This window comes from Lactuca sativa, chromosome 1 (assembly GCF_002870075.4).
Source record: "Lactuca sativa cultivar Salinas chromosome 1, Lsat_Salinas_v11, whole genome shotgun sequence".
In the NCBI taxonomy this organism is placed as follows: domain Eukaryota; kingdom Viridiplantae; phylum Streptophyta; class Magnoliopsida; order Asterales; family Asteraceae; genus Lactuca; species Lactuca sativa.
Window position 1 is genome coordinate 51853164 of NC_056623.2, and position 15598 is coordinate 51868761.

At 34.2% G+C, this 15598-nt stretch overlaps 1 protein-coding gene across 1 annotated transcript; it reads left to right on the forward strand.

The window, feature by feature from the left end:
• The first annotated feature begins 12902 nt into the window (after nucleotides 1-12902).
• Nucleotides 12903-13284, forward strand: LOC111911896 (60S ribosomal protein L6, mitochondrial). Its single transcript, XM_023907644.2, has one exon. The coding sequence runs from the start codon at nucleotides 12976-12978 to the stop codon at nucleotides 13282-13284; it is 309 nt and encodes a 102-aa protein (XP_023763412.1). The 5' UTR covers nucleotides 12903-12975.
• The last annotated feature ends 2314 nt before the right edge of the window (nucleotides 13285-15598 follow it).

Below are 15598 nucleotides of genomic sequence, written 5' to 3' on the forward strand. Positions count from 1 at the left end.
TCTATGAGCTTTGTTTTGATGTTTTGGTGATTATGGAGTAAGCCTTTAACCTCTTAAGCTTATGGTTTGGGTTTTTGACCCATTAGAATGGTTCTTAAGGGTAAAGTTGGAAACTTTTCCCTTCCAAGCGATATTTTCAGATTAAGATCTGAGTTGTGGAGCTTTTATTTTTGAGATTGGTGACTTAATGGGTTAAGATGTTTTGCTGAATGAAGAACTCGGCGAGTTGGAATGATTTTTCCCGATTCTGGAGACTAAAGAGGAAACTCGGTGAGTTTGGGGTGAACTTGATGAGTTGGACCGACTTTTCACGATTTTGGTGATTAATGGGGGAACTCAACAAGTTAAGGAACAACTCGGCGAGTTGAGTCAACTCGAAGCGTTGACTTTGACTTTTGACTTACGCTTTTGACCAAGATTTTCCCAAGGGGTGTTTGAGGTATCCTGAATTGTATTCGAGGAAAATATGGGCTAGGATAAGACCCATATGGCATTGGGCCCAATTTGGAAAATTGGGCCAATGGTTGATTAGTGGGCCATTGGGCCATTCAGATTGAAGTTCGGGTTCTAGTTTTGGACAAGGCTAGGTTAGGGGTAAAATGGTCTTTTTACCCCCAGGTATGAAGTTGGTTATGGATTGGAACCTAATTGTTAATTAGGTGATATTTTAATCTGTTAGTTTGGAGGTGTCGTTAGGGCAGCAACTGGGGAATTTCTTCAGGAAGCTTTTGCATTCGAGGTGAGTCTCCCTTCGTAGAGTGTGGGGGTCGAAGGCACCAATGTCGGCCCACTAGTTGATGTTTATATTAATATGATTGTCTCTGTGATAATTGTATGGTTTTCCACTACTTGTTAATGTTATGTGATTATTTGTGTATGTTATTATGTGGTAGTGGTAGGGCTGAAATAGACCCAGTATCCGATTGAAATAGACCGAATGGGAGGCCAACACCCAGATATGCTCGGTAGTATCTAGGCGGGGCACGATGCAGGACAGGGTCCGATGATGGGCGAGGCCCACTATATGTTTATTGTATGGTATGCGGTATTTAGGGAACTCACTAAGCTTTGTGCTTACAGTTTTAAGTTTATGTTTCAGGTACTCGAGTTTCAAATGAAGAGCTTGGGATGATCGCAACTCATACACCCGTGGTTTCCGCAAAATGTGATCTTTTGGATTGAACTCTGATAATTTTTTTGTAACGCCTGGTTCCTGATACGCATTTAAATTATAAATTATTCGTTTTTGTAGAGCAACTCGTCGAGTTGGGAGCCCGAAACTTGTCGAGTAGAAACCAGAAGTGACATGGGGCTTTAGTAACCTACTCAACGAGTTGAGAGCCCTCAACTCGACGAGTAGGGCTACCAGAATGAAACCCTAATTTCGGGGTTTTGCACCCTATTTAAGCATTTTCATCCTAACATGCTAGCCTCATTTCTAGCCTCCAAGTCCCAAACCCTAGATTCAAAAACCCTAATGCATTTGTGATCTTGTGAGCCATTTTTGAGTGAAACTTTGTGTGTGTTGAAGCTTGTGAAGGAAGGAGAAGCTTGGGGATCCAAGAAGAAGCTAGTAGATCCAGAGACTCCATTTTTTTATCTTCATTTTCTAGTAAGCAAGTCTCAAACTTGCATAGGTACTTCTTAGATCTCTTTATTATCATTTTATTGGGTTTTTGGTCCAAGAAGCATGATCTTTGGGATATGGACGTCCCAAGTGAGTATACCATCAGATCTGGAACCATGGAGGGCTTTCATGGCATAAAGGTGCAAACTTTATGGCCATCGAATCCCCATGCAAGCTATAGGATGTCATTTTGGCCTTTTAAGCTCCAAAAGGCCATGCATGAAGGGAAAGTTGGAAACTTTACATGTTCATGTGGTGTCTAGGGTCCAGATCTCAGTTTATATGCCTTGGTTTAGAGTATTGATGGCTTTAGGATCAATATATAGTTCATAAAGAGTTAGGGTTTGAGCTAAACCCATTAAGTAAAGGTATTAACGGGTAAAGTTGGAAACTTTACCCTTAAAAGGACATTTTCAGTGTATATGAGAAGTATGAAGCTTAGATCTGAAGAGTAGGGGCTTAATCCATTAAGATGGACCAAACAGACTGAGGAACTCGTCGAGTCCATAAAGGAACTCGACGAGTTGAGTCGAATTGTCCCGATTCTGAAGAGAGTAGAACTTGACGAGTCTGAGGAGGGACTCGACAAGTTGACTCACTTTATCATGACTGCGAGTAGCTAGGGAACTCGGCGAGTCAGGGGGGATGACTCGACAAGTTAAGTCAACTCAGAGTGTTGATTTTGACTTTGACCAAGTGTTGACTTTGAACAGAATGTCGACTTTGACCAGGGGTAAAATGGTCATTTTACCCTAAGAAGGATTATTGGATTTTGACTAAGTGTTATTATGATAATGATAGTCAGAGAGTCGTTGGAGCAGCCGTTAGAGATTCCTCACTGCGAGATTTCACAGTCAGCTTTGCGATGTGAGTTTCCTCCTGGTTTGAATGGGCCGAAGGCACCAAGATCGGCCCGTATATGTTTTGATTAGTAGCTGAGTGTGGGCGATGCCCATATCTCATAAATAGCCGAGTGTGGGCGAGGCCCATATCTCATATCATTATTTGAGTATGGATATAAGACTGATCGATAGATTTGATTATACTTGTTGTCTGTATGATACTTGTATGCATGCTTAGTAGCTGAGTGTGGGCGGGGACCGTATCTTATAGTTAGCTGAGTGTGGGCACGACCCGTATCTCGTAGTCAGCAGAGTGTGGGCGGGGCCCGTATCTCCTAGTTAGCAGAGTGGGGACGGGGGTCGTATCTCTTTGAGTGTGGGCGGGGCCGTATCTCCTAGTAGCATGATTATGTGTATGGTATGTGGTAGTTCGGGGAGACTCACTAAGCTTCGTGCTTACAGTTTTCAATTTTGGTTTCAGGTAGGCTAGTAAGGGGAAGAGCTCGGGATGACTGCATTGCACACAGCACAACGTTTAGTCTGGGGCGATTTACTCTGATGTGTTGGACATGTGATTTTGATACAATGTTTTGAGATACTATCACTTATGTTTTTATGAGATTATTTGGGTTACTACGATTTTATTCATAAATAATAAAAAAAAAAAATTGGACCGTATTTTTTGGATGTTTCATGTTTTATTTGAAATGTTTTCCAATGTTTTGAACAAGTTACAATAGTGTTTTGAATATAACAAAAATGAAATGTTTGATGGGTTTTGGTCATAAGACATCCTATGTGCTCATACAAACCCTAATGCTTCGATCTAGGTTTCTCTATTGTACATGCTTTGAATCCAAGACTATAAACCCTAATTCTAGCATATGGAAATCAATATTAACATATAATTAGTTTTATGATATTACCTTGATTGTTATGTAGCAATAACAATCCCAATTCCTCCTTGAATTGACTTTGGAAGGCTTAGAGTCACAAGTGTCACTCCTCTAATGGCTTACAAACACCATAAGCAAGTGGAGAAGGTATAAAGAAAGAGGAGAGGTGTTAGAATTCGTCTCTAGGACTTCTTGGGAAGGGTTAGACGAATTCATGTGCCTTAGGGGGTTTATATAGGTGTAAAGATTAGGGTTTTAGTCCTTATCCTTATCTAGTTGCTTGCCCACCAAGCAACCACAAGATAAGTCTTAGAAACCCTTATCCTAGTCAAATTCTAAGGCATTATCACCTTAAATTCGTTCACCATATATTTAAGATAATCCTTACCTTATTTTGTAACTATCACATAATTACAATTCAGCCCCTCTAGTTTAATTAATTACACTTGATCACAAAATTAATTCTTAATTAATTATTGACCAATATTAATTAAACATATATGATTTCTCCTTTAATATATTATTCTTATAACATATTAATAAATCATAATAACCTCTCTCTCTATTTATTTCTCCAATCAAGTTGCTTTGGTGAAGGCAACCCAAAAGGACCATGCACCATCGGGTCAAGTACATACCAAAATAGTTATGGACTTAGACACTAATCCAACAGTCTCCCATTTGGATAAGTCTAATAAATATTATGCGTATGACTTCAGATCCTGATCTGCAATCATAGCTTTCCAAAGCCACTGTCAACTCTGATCCTATCAGATACGCGTGTCCTTAGATAAGGGATCATATATTTCTCCATTCTAGATATCATATGAAATATGATTTCAAATCATTCTCTTTGTACTATATCTCGATTTCCGATTTATGACGACTGACTAATTGAACAAATCAAATTAGCCCTAGCCCGACCGAGCATTTACGTTTGTCATCACTAAACCATCGAGGGACCCAAAAGATATCGCTTTTATTCTACTTTGAATAAAAGGAACGGATAAACTTTGATACAATGCTTGCTTGCACTCACGCACCGAATCACACACAACAATATGTTTTATAACACCAAGTTACTAGTGCGTTTACATATTATCAATGTGCAACCGATTTGCAAGATACAACTCACACATCTCGGTTTCAAGAATATAAGATGTTATCGTCTCACTAATCACTCGTGATACAATCCATGGAGTGATCCAAGTGAGCGTGGGTCTAATCCAATGCTCAAATCACATTCATAAGCACTCATGAACGTTGCAGCAAACATTTGCTTATGTCTAATACTCTTTTAGACAATCCACACACCAATTCACGATAGTCTTCATTCATATCTACTTCCAACATATGAACGACTGTGGCCCGTTTGAATAATTCGATTATTCTTAATAAACTCAATTATTCTAGAAGTCAAAACATGCAAATGTGAAACACAAGAATAATACTAATCCCATATGGCCTCAACCCTTTGAGCATAAATAAAACACCTTTTATTTATCACCATATTGATTACTCATTATTTGTAGTTTCGGGTAATCAACTTCTTACTTGAATTACAACACTTGTCCCATGCTCCTAGCATGCACACAATGTTTACCTATGGTTCTTACTTTGTGAAATAGATCACATTGAACACATTTCCAATCATTCTCATTTCACAACTCTAAATCCTTTTCATAAGTGAAAGAATATCAAATTCTTGCTACTTATAGAATATGCTAGATTCTAACATTTTATGCAACTTATCCTTTCGTAATGTCACTGCACCAAAGTCACAAAGACTATTGCCAATGATATTACAAAGTCTTCTATCGGAGATTGTTACAAGACAATTCCTTAGATATGATGTCTCTCACTCAAAGTACATTCCTTTGAACATCCTTTTGTATAAAAGTTTCTAATCTAGTCATTGATTTTTTTTAATATTCAATTCCCAATATGGACACACTTCCATATTTTCCATATGACAACTCATTCTTAATATAATCTTATCTATTCGTAATGATGTCGATATGTTCCATCCAATATGGAAACATTTCCATATTTTCCAATACTATACTTCCAACTACTCACACGCGACCAATCCTCGTCGAACTTGGATTGTCCTTTGATAGTTGTTTAATTGTTTTTGTCAAAACCAATTCTAGTCCTTTTCCCCTCTAAATGCACTTGACATTTGGAAAATTTTAGAATGGTCAAACATTAAAGCATTTGCAATCGATCCTATACCCGAAGCGTATGGGACACGACGCATAATGTTTTATTTGCTATGTTCTCAAAATTCGAATTGTGAAGAGGGATGCCGTAATCATAATCGAAATTTTAAGAACACACTATGTACCTTTGACTAGATTTTATTAACATTCCACAACCTAATCCTTTATATTTGAAATGAAGCATAATATTCTCTCCCTTAATTATAGCAAAACAATTCTTCAACTATTGCGACTTTGCAAAGTATGACTCTTGTTTTCTATAATTAATATTGCTAACCTTGCAATACTTTCCTTAATAATCATACAATTATAACTTTTATGCTCCCACTATCTTGATGATTATTATAAAACATAACACTTTATGCTCCCACTAGCTTCGACATGTATTCATAAACATCTTAACTTTCAGAAAAACAATGCTTATTGAATTTCTTAAGTTCATGTTTCTAATACTTGGTGCTTTGATAATCTTTTATCAAGGTTTCTTGAACTTATACACATTTGCCTTCGATAGTTCATATGTGTGTCTAAACAATTAAGACTAATTGCCAAACCTCACAATTCAAATTATGGAAAGGGATGCCGTAACCATAATTGAATTCGAGAATGCAATTTTACAATCACTATCTTCTTAAAATCTGTCTTAGTGAAAGCATTTCCTCACAATCATTTTCATGAAGGAGGAAATCTTATGACACTTAGATTTAAACAGTGTATTTGTTCCTATCCATGTGAATTTGTCAAAACCAAAGTTTACGACAAATTCAAACTCTTTCGATTTCTTGCCTTTATGGTAGCACAGCTGCCCACCATGTCTTCTAAGTAGTTAAGCAGCTCACCCTTTCCTATCAATGTACCTTTCATTGATTAAGGTTCTTTGCCTTTTATGCGTTCAAAATGAGAACTCATAGAACTCACATGCATAATTAACTCGATTGGATTGGCACAGAATCAAAATAATGTCAACACGATAGGTTGTAAACCTCAACTCGTGTGCTAGTGATGATCGATAAGGTTTATTTGATTTGTTCTTGAAACCTTTCAAGACCATTAAGACTCCCACTGACTCCTTGACATATAAGATTCTCTTGTCAAAACATTTCTTGACAAACAAATATTCAAGAGTTAGTGTAGCTTTTTTTCAAAACACTTCATAAATTGGTCCTAGTTGATCTTTGTCTAATCCAAGACATCACAACTTTCCACATTTGATGAACGTTATAAACCTTTCTAATTCTTGTCACTCATTGTCACAATCTTAACTTTAAGACTTGTTTTGGAACGAAGTATGATTGACTTCTTGATTTAACCATTTCTTCAATTCTTGATTCCTCTTCTTAGACATACAATTGTACTAAGACTCACTTAGAGGATCAATTGAGATATGGTTCTTAATCATTAAGACCCATCATAAAGCATAAAAGGTACTCTCCCTTCTTCTTAGAATGAAGAAACTTTTATCTTTCTGCCTACTTGATTCTTCTTATTCATTCTACTATTGATTTAAACCTTTTTCAATCAATCAAGAATTACACTTAATCTTGTAAGTATAATCACATTTACTAAACCTTTAGTAAATCATGACGAATTTCTTTGTTACTCTTATGGTAGACTTGATCAACACATAACCATTGTGTACTCGATCTCCTAGTCCTTCACTTGACACTTTGTCAATGAATTAGTCTAATTATCAAATATGAGATTTCTCATTCATCGTGCAACCAAGTTACGTGATTCCAAATTTCTGTCCAATTGGAACTTTGGGCGATGAGAAACTCTCCCTATCTGGTAAATTCTCGACTTTCCATAAATAACATAATAAGAACCAAATCCATTATTGCTAATATTCAAACATCAATTTTTCATATACGCCATTCCAAGGATAAATAAATATTATAAAATCAAAATTTATTTTATTGCGGAAAAATTTGTCCTTACAATGCAACTCATTGAAAAACTATGCTAATACATCTCTCTTAGCAATCTAATTCTAACTCTAAGTAGTAGCTCAAGAATCTAATCTTTGAGAAATGCAATCGAAATCCATTCCTTCATGGTTAGATTTTGCTCACTTCTTCCCTTAAGCTTCCTTTCTTTTCTTCGATCTTACAAAACATCAATTGTAATCTTATCACATTATGTATTAAGAATCTAGAATAGAAGCTTAAAAGAGTTAGTTAATGGATTTTACCTATATTAGAGCCATACGTTTCGACTCTCCCATCTCTTAGATTTCTTAGGTAAATAGGGCAGCTTCGTCTCCAATGCCCCTTCTCCTGGCAATAAAAGCAAATTGACTCTTTTGGAACAGGACATGGAACCACTTCAGACATTGCCTTTCTCTTATGATCAAACCTTTCGATCATAGCATGTCTTTCGTTGCCATTGTCTATATCCATAGAGGTCTCGAAGGCAGATTCACCAATCAACTTTGCTTTTTTATTGCGCCAAATCATTGCTGATTCAGTAGCAATAAGCATGTAGGTGAGATCTATAACGGTCACGTCGTATTTCATCATATAGTACTCTCTTACGAACTCACTATATGAGTTAGGAAGTGACTGAAGAACCCAATCAACAGCCATTTCCTCACAGACAACGGATCCCAACATTCTTAACCTATCAATGTGTGACTTCATCCCTAGGACGTGTGCACACACCGGCTTTCCTTCTTTATGTTTACTTGCCAAAAGGGCTTGAGTGATCTTGAACTTTTCAAGCCTTTGAACTTGTGGGTTAGGGAGAATAATTTGAGAAGGAGGAGGAAGTGAAGTATGATCTCTTGTTCCTCGATCGAATCGTGGAATATCATCTTCATGTGGAATGCTTGTTCCACGGGATTTGAGAAGACCATAGTTGTCAAACTTTGACATCTACAATACAGGAGAAAAACGAATTCAAGTTAGTTGATAGATTGAGTCCTTAGTAAATCACCCAAATGAAATACTAAGGCTAGGACCCAACACAATATTCTACAACTCGGGAGAGGGATGCCGTAACCCTAATTGCAAAATATTTGAAGGTAAGTGAATGACGATTCACTAATTTCCACCACGAAAAACGAAAAAGAAATTTAAGTTTTAAATCTATGAAAACTCCTAGATCCTTTGAGATTCATTGAACATTTCAATGCCATGTTTAAATCTCGATATGCCCCTCTTGTTTGTGACTGGGATGCCAAGGATCACAAAGCGGGTGTGAATAACCATGCAAACTTACATGGTGCCCTCACATGTTACAGTCACCTATTCGATGTGCCGGTAAACCACACACGCTCCACCGAACTATGACAAACATTGCGTCACCCTTTGCTACCTTTGCTTAGAACCATTTAGTGTGCCGGTAAACCACACACACTCCACTAACGTCTTCGCAAGGGCACAAAGTGTAATTTCATGGAATTGCATCAATTCACTTTTGCCTAAGTAACTAAGATTGGGAATTTTATGAAAACATTTAGTTACTTTTATATTTCATTATACTTATAATGGAAGGTTTTGTCCTATCCTACCCGTTCGGCTAACGACCCTCCACTAGTCAAGAGTGCGGTGGGTAAGAGTGGATACCCATTCAATCGCCATTTTATAGGCAATTTCCTTAAACACCCCTTATAGACTAGCTTCATGAATGAGGCCTACTAACGGTAAGACTGACTTTTACTCATATATATATATATATATATATATATATATATATATATATATAATGTTAGACTTTTAATGTTATATATAGTATATGGTGTATTTTATACTTTCAAAATACTAGGTAGTCTAATTTAACAATTATACCTTTAATTCAATTAAATTGTAAACCTAAACTTTTATGGATTGAACTTTCTCTTAATTATACACCTTAATTAATTAATAAAACCATAAGGGTGTGATTTGAACTTTTTCAAAACAATACTAGAGTTTTAGAATTTAACATTCCTAATTAAACTTTTAATCAACTTTTAAATTCCAAAACTTGAGGGCAAGTTTTGAAACATTTCAACACATTAGGGTTTAGAATTTAAATATACATCAAAATTAAACCATTTAATCAAAATTTAAATTCCAAAACTTGAGGGCAAATTTTGAAACCTTTTTCAAAAAATTAGGGTTTTAACTATTTAAATTTCAAAACAACAAAACTATTGGGTTCAAATTCAAACTATAAAACCTAAGAGGAAAATATGAAACTTTTCAAAACAACAAGGATCAAATAAAAAATAATTTAAATTAACATTTAATCACATAATTATCCATATTTGATTTGTTTAATGATTTCTTGCAAAACAATTTACCAATTTAGTCAAAAATAATTAATCAATTATCTTATAAGGAAACAATTATCTTTTTAATTGATAAATATCTTCAATTAGATCAAAATTATAATCAAATATATCATATAATCGGATTAATATTGATCTTACATGATAAGGTAACTATCCCAATGCAAAAACAGCAAGAAATCCCGAGATAAGCTCTATCTGACGAGTTGACTCGTCGAGTCAAGCCTGGACTCGTCGAGTCACCTTGGACTTGGCGAGTTCAGCTATGGACTCGGCGAGTCCAGCCCCAAAATACCAAAAAACGAATTTTTTTAGATATACAATGCATCAATACAATTGAAACCAAGCTAGGCTCTGATACCACTGATGGGTTTTGGTCATAAGACATCGTATGTGCTCATACAAACCCTAATGCTTGGATCTAGGTTTCTCTATTGTACATGCTTTGAATCCAAGACTATAAAACCTAATTCTACCATATGGAAATCAATATTAACATATAATTAGGTTTATGATATTACCTTGATTGTTATGTAGCAATAACAATCCCAATTCCTCCTTGAATTGACTTTGGAAGGCTTAGAGTCACAAGTGTCACTCCTCTAATGGCTTACAAACACCATAAGCAAGTGGAGAAGGTATAAAGAAAGAGGAGAGGTGTTAGAATTCGTCTCTAGGACTTCTTGGGAAGGGTTAGACGAATTCATGTGCCTTAGGGGGTTTATATAGTTGTAAAGATTAGGGTTTTAGTCATTATCCTTATCTAGTTGCTTGCCCACCAAGCAACCATAAGATAAGTCTTAGAAACCCTTATCCTAGTCAAATTCTAAGGCATTATCACCTTAAATTCATTCACCCTATATTTAAGATAATCCTTACCTTATTTTGTAACTATCACATAATTACAATTCAGCCCCTCTAGTTTAATTAATTACACTTGATCACAAAATTAATTCTTAATTAATTATTGACCAATATTAATTAAACAAATATGATTTCTCCTTTAATATATTATTCTTATAACATATTAATAAATCATAATAACCTCTCTCTCTATTTATTTCTCCAATCAAGTTGCTTTGGTGAAGGCAACCCAAAAGGACCATGCACCATCGGGTCAAGTACATACCAAAATAGTTATGGACTTAGACACTAATCCAACAATGTTAACCTTGATTTTTGGGATATTACAACGGCTCGATTGCATCGCATCCAAGGGAGATTTGTGAACATGTTAAAATGTGATGATACTCTGATAAATGTTTTGAGTTAAATGGTTTATCTAAGTTCTTCGTAAATTGTGAAATTGAATAATAAATTATTTTTTTTAAAATGAAAATTTTGGCTTGAATTAAAAGGAGTTACACTTTATGTCATTCCGAATTAGATTATTCTACACATTCTAAACCGCTTTTTGTATTAAGAACTTGTTCTTCATATTTTAGAATAGGAAAAGTTCTATGTATGCGATTCTTATAATAAACAAAATTAGTTATTTGATGTAGTGAGGCAATACCAAGACTAAGGTGTCGTTTGGTGGATGGATTCTCAAGGAATTTAAAGGAAACGGAATTTAAAATCCATAGCAAAGTGTGTTTGGCTTACCAAAGAAAAGGAATGTGTTTTCCTTAATTAAAATTATATTCCGTATTTGAGTGAATTACAATTCTCTAGTAAATCATCAAGAAAATAGATTCCATGAGATATTTTTCATAAAAAACACAAAATTGACCTTCCTTCCATGTACAAATCATCTACGTGATCTTCTCTCAAAACACAATCAAATACTTGATTAAATTATCTCTCCTTTGACAAATCAATAAACCAAACAAAAATCACATTCATTTTCATGTCAGCCAAACACATATCAAATTCCAATTCATTTTCCTTCATATTCCAATTCCTTCGTAAGATTCCATTCCTTTAAAAAAAATTCTACGAACCAAACGCCACCTAAGTATCTATCTAGCTATCTAAGGCATTGAATATGAATTAACACTAAATTTTATATATTATTCGCATTTTAGACTATACTAATATCGTTGATAAAAAAATACAAATACAACTAAAGGAACCAAGAACTTACCCATAAAACCCCAAATCCACCGAAATCGGATGACATTTTTTTCTTAGCAAAAGTAGCCGAAAATACAAACTATTTCGATATAGATTTCGAAATACCTTAAACAATGGTTATTTAGTCCGTAACACGATGCAAGCAAAATAGGTTGGGCTCATATTTGACCTATTGACTATTTTAAAAAAATGGTTATTATTTTTTTTAATTGGCATAAACATTTGCTTATTTTATTTTTTAGAACTAGCCGAATTTGGTTTGTTTATATACGTTTTAACCGTAACTGTACCCTCAGGTGGTGAAGTGTCCTCGCCGTCTCTCGTTATCCTCTATAGTATTCTGGCGATATCAGACATACTAAGGCCTCGTTTGTTTTTCTACAAAAGTACTTTTTGAGCATTTTTCCCTTCTGACGGGTAGACGTTTCACAAGTGCACGTCTTCTTCCGCAAACTTGGAAAAAGACAAAACACATTTAACCACTTCCAAAACAAACAACACCTAAAAGACATGAAGATTGCTGAACATTCTTCAGTAAGAAGGAAAAAAGACAAAGAATGAAGATAATTTTCAGGTTTCTCCTTTTCTTTATCGTGGGTTTTCATTGCTATCAGATTTCGATATGTTCTGATGCATCCCACTGTAAATGCACGTGCATTGCCAGAAAATTTATGTTTTATTCTTTTCATCAATTTCACATATAAGTCGTCGTTGTTCGTGAATTTTTCATTATGATATTGAGCTTAATTTCATGAAATTACTAATGGAATTGCAGATTGTTTTTATTGATCTAGATTTTGAATGATGTGAAATATTAGGAGGTATAATGACAAATACTTCGCAATAGAATCAAGAAACTAGGGTTTGCTTTGGGAGTTAGTAATGGTGACTGAAGCCAATTTTCTGTAAAGTAATGGTGGAAAACCATCTAACAAGTTTCAAATGTTTGCAACGAAAAGGGCTTAATTTTTTGGTATTTTTAATATTCTCTTCCCCATCTTAACCAATACAATTCTTACTTTTAGCAGAAATTAGTGAAATGGAAGCTCAGTTCTTTCGGTTTCTAAAGATAGTGGGAGTTGGTTTCAAAGCAAGAGTTGAATCTGAAGGGCGTCTTTTGTTTCTGAAATTGGGTTACAGTCATGAGGTGGAATTGACAGTTCCTCATGCAGTTCGAGTATTTTGTTTCAAGCCTAATATTGTATGTTGCACTGGAATCGACAAGCAAATGGTGCACGAGTTTGTTGCTGTTGTTCGCAGTTGTAAGCCCCCTGAAGTTTACAAAGGGAAAGGTATTATGTATGTTGATGAAGTTAAAAAGAAGAAACAGGGAAAGAAATCAAAATAGTTTTGACGATGAAAGTGACACCCTGGAGATCAGCAGTGTTAGTTTCTGAGATTGAAACATTATATTTTCTCCTTAAATTGTTGAATAATTTATGATTTGATATTGTCCTTAAACTGTTGAATAATTTATGATTTGATACATAAAATCGTAGTGCAGTGAGAGTTATAGCCTATATTTTGATTTTGACCATTGAATCCTACGAAATATTGATACCCATGCATATGGGTGGAACTTATTGTGACCATAATCGTTGCTTAGATAAATCCTTTTTTTTGTTCCTAATTCCATGCTGCAAATTGGTTTTAGTTTTATGAACATCATAAAAATATGAGAGCTTAGGCCTAGGGTTTAGGGTTAGATGGTGAGCAATGGAGAATGAAGGGGAATGGGTGAAGATGGCATCACATTTAACTATTTTGGGGGGAGGGGAATAGGTGGTGATTGGTTTGACTAGGTAGGGATGTCAATGAGGCAAAAAAGAATGATGGGTAAACCCCCGACCCCGAAATCCCATGTTTTCCCACCACCGTCTTCGCCTAAGAAATTTCTTATTGCCCCTATTTGTTCCCCTGAATCTTTCCGTTTGACCTAAAATCCTCCCTTTACCATATTTTTCACTCGTTTATTTCGTTTAACTTTACATGTTACTCTAATTATTAAAATATTGAACATATATTACATTATGGTTACTCTAAGTTTAATATTTCGTTTTATAAATAAAAATAGTTAAATATAGGGTGATTTCGTGCACACTTGGTATGTTGGATGGGGTTCCCAACCCTAGCTAATGAAAACTAAAGGGTAAAACATGTAGTGCTTGAACCCAAAAATATTGTAAAAATACCTTCCATATGGAAACGGATACTCGTGGGAACAGGTTCCGTAAGGGATTTTAAAACCCCCTGCGACTAAGGTAACGGTGGTTTGATAATATGATATGAAGAATAGTGAGGGGATAACTAATCACAAAATGACCAAAAGTGAGGTGTTTTGCACTGTTTCACCATATTTTCAACATTCTGATTTGTTAATAGCGAAAACAGATTTTGTGACTTATGAAATGCAAAACGAACGCCCCTATATAATCCAACTTCTTTGTTATATATATATATATATATATATATATATATATATATATATATATATATATATATCACGTACCATTATCAAAACAATACCAAAGTTCTCTCAAATTCGACCAAATGATTTGTATATCTTATTTGTAATCTTTGTCATTACTTTCTAGGAAACTTCTCATTAATCTGGAGATAAGTATTAGTGTAATCTATAAATCCATACTGATATATTGTATCTTGAATCTTTAATAAATCATTAGTTTTAATTTTTTATGTTTTCTTTTTCAAGTTGTGAGATTATTTAGGTAGAATTTCAAATATGTCTTATATAAACATCAAAGTATCATCTTTGTCTCGCTAATGTCTATATAAATTCCAAAATATCATATTGCCCATATATATATATATATATATATATATATATATATATATATATATATATATATAGAGAGAGAGAGAGAGAGAGAGAGAGTGTGTGTGTGTGGGTGTAAGACCCATGTATTACATGGGTTCATTTTAAAGAAAAAATATATATAATTCTAAACATTTAAGAAATTTGAATTTATAAGAAAAAAAAGGAAAAATATTGAATTATTAAAATTAAATTGTTTGTTTTTCATTTAAATTAAACAAATAATTTAGATAAATAAATAAAAGGAAAGTAATGAAACTTTAATTTAGAAAACTTGAAATTAGAAGGAAGTCAACTAATGAAATTGATATGCATTTATTATTACATTTATTATAATTATTACATTTAAATATTATATGGAAATTAATAAAATGAAAAAACCACAAAATGCCATGTGGAAAAAAAATTAATTGAAAACAAGCACAAAATGACATGTGGCCAAATCAATGAGAATGTGACATGTGGCAAAAATTTCTTTATTTATTAAGCAAGATATATATATATATATATATATATATATATATATATATATATATATATATGTTCAAATGAGAACCCAAAAGATTAAGAACTCTAAAAATCTCATTTATGTTATGAAATATTAGTTTATGAATGACCATTGGATTCCCTGTTTCTCTCATAACTCTTTATCATTATTTAGCATTAGTAACAATCATTCCAATGTGTTTTATGAGTGTAATAATGCACCATCATAATGTGCATTCATATTTCATCTTATTTTGGTTGTATAAATAGTGAGCCATATGTATTAGAAAGTTGATCATTTCATCACAAGTATTGGAATAAAAGTTATATTCACTCTCAT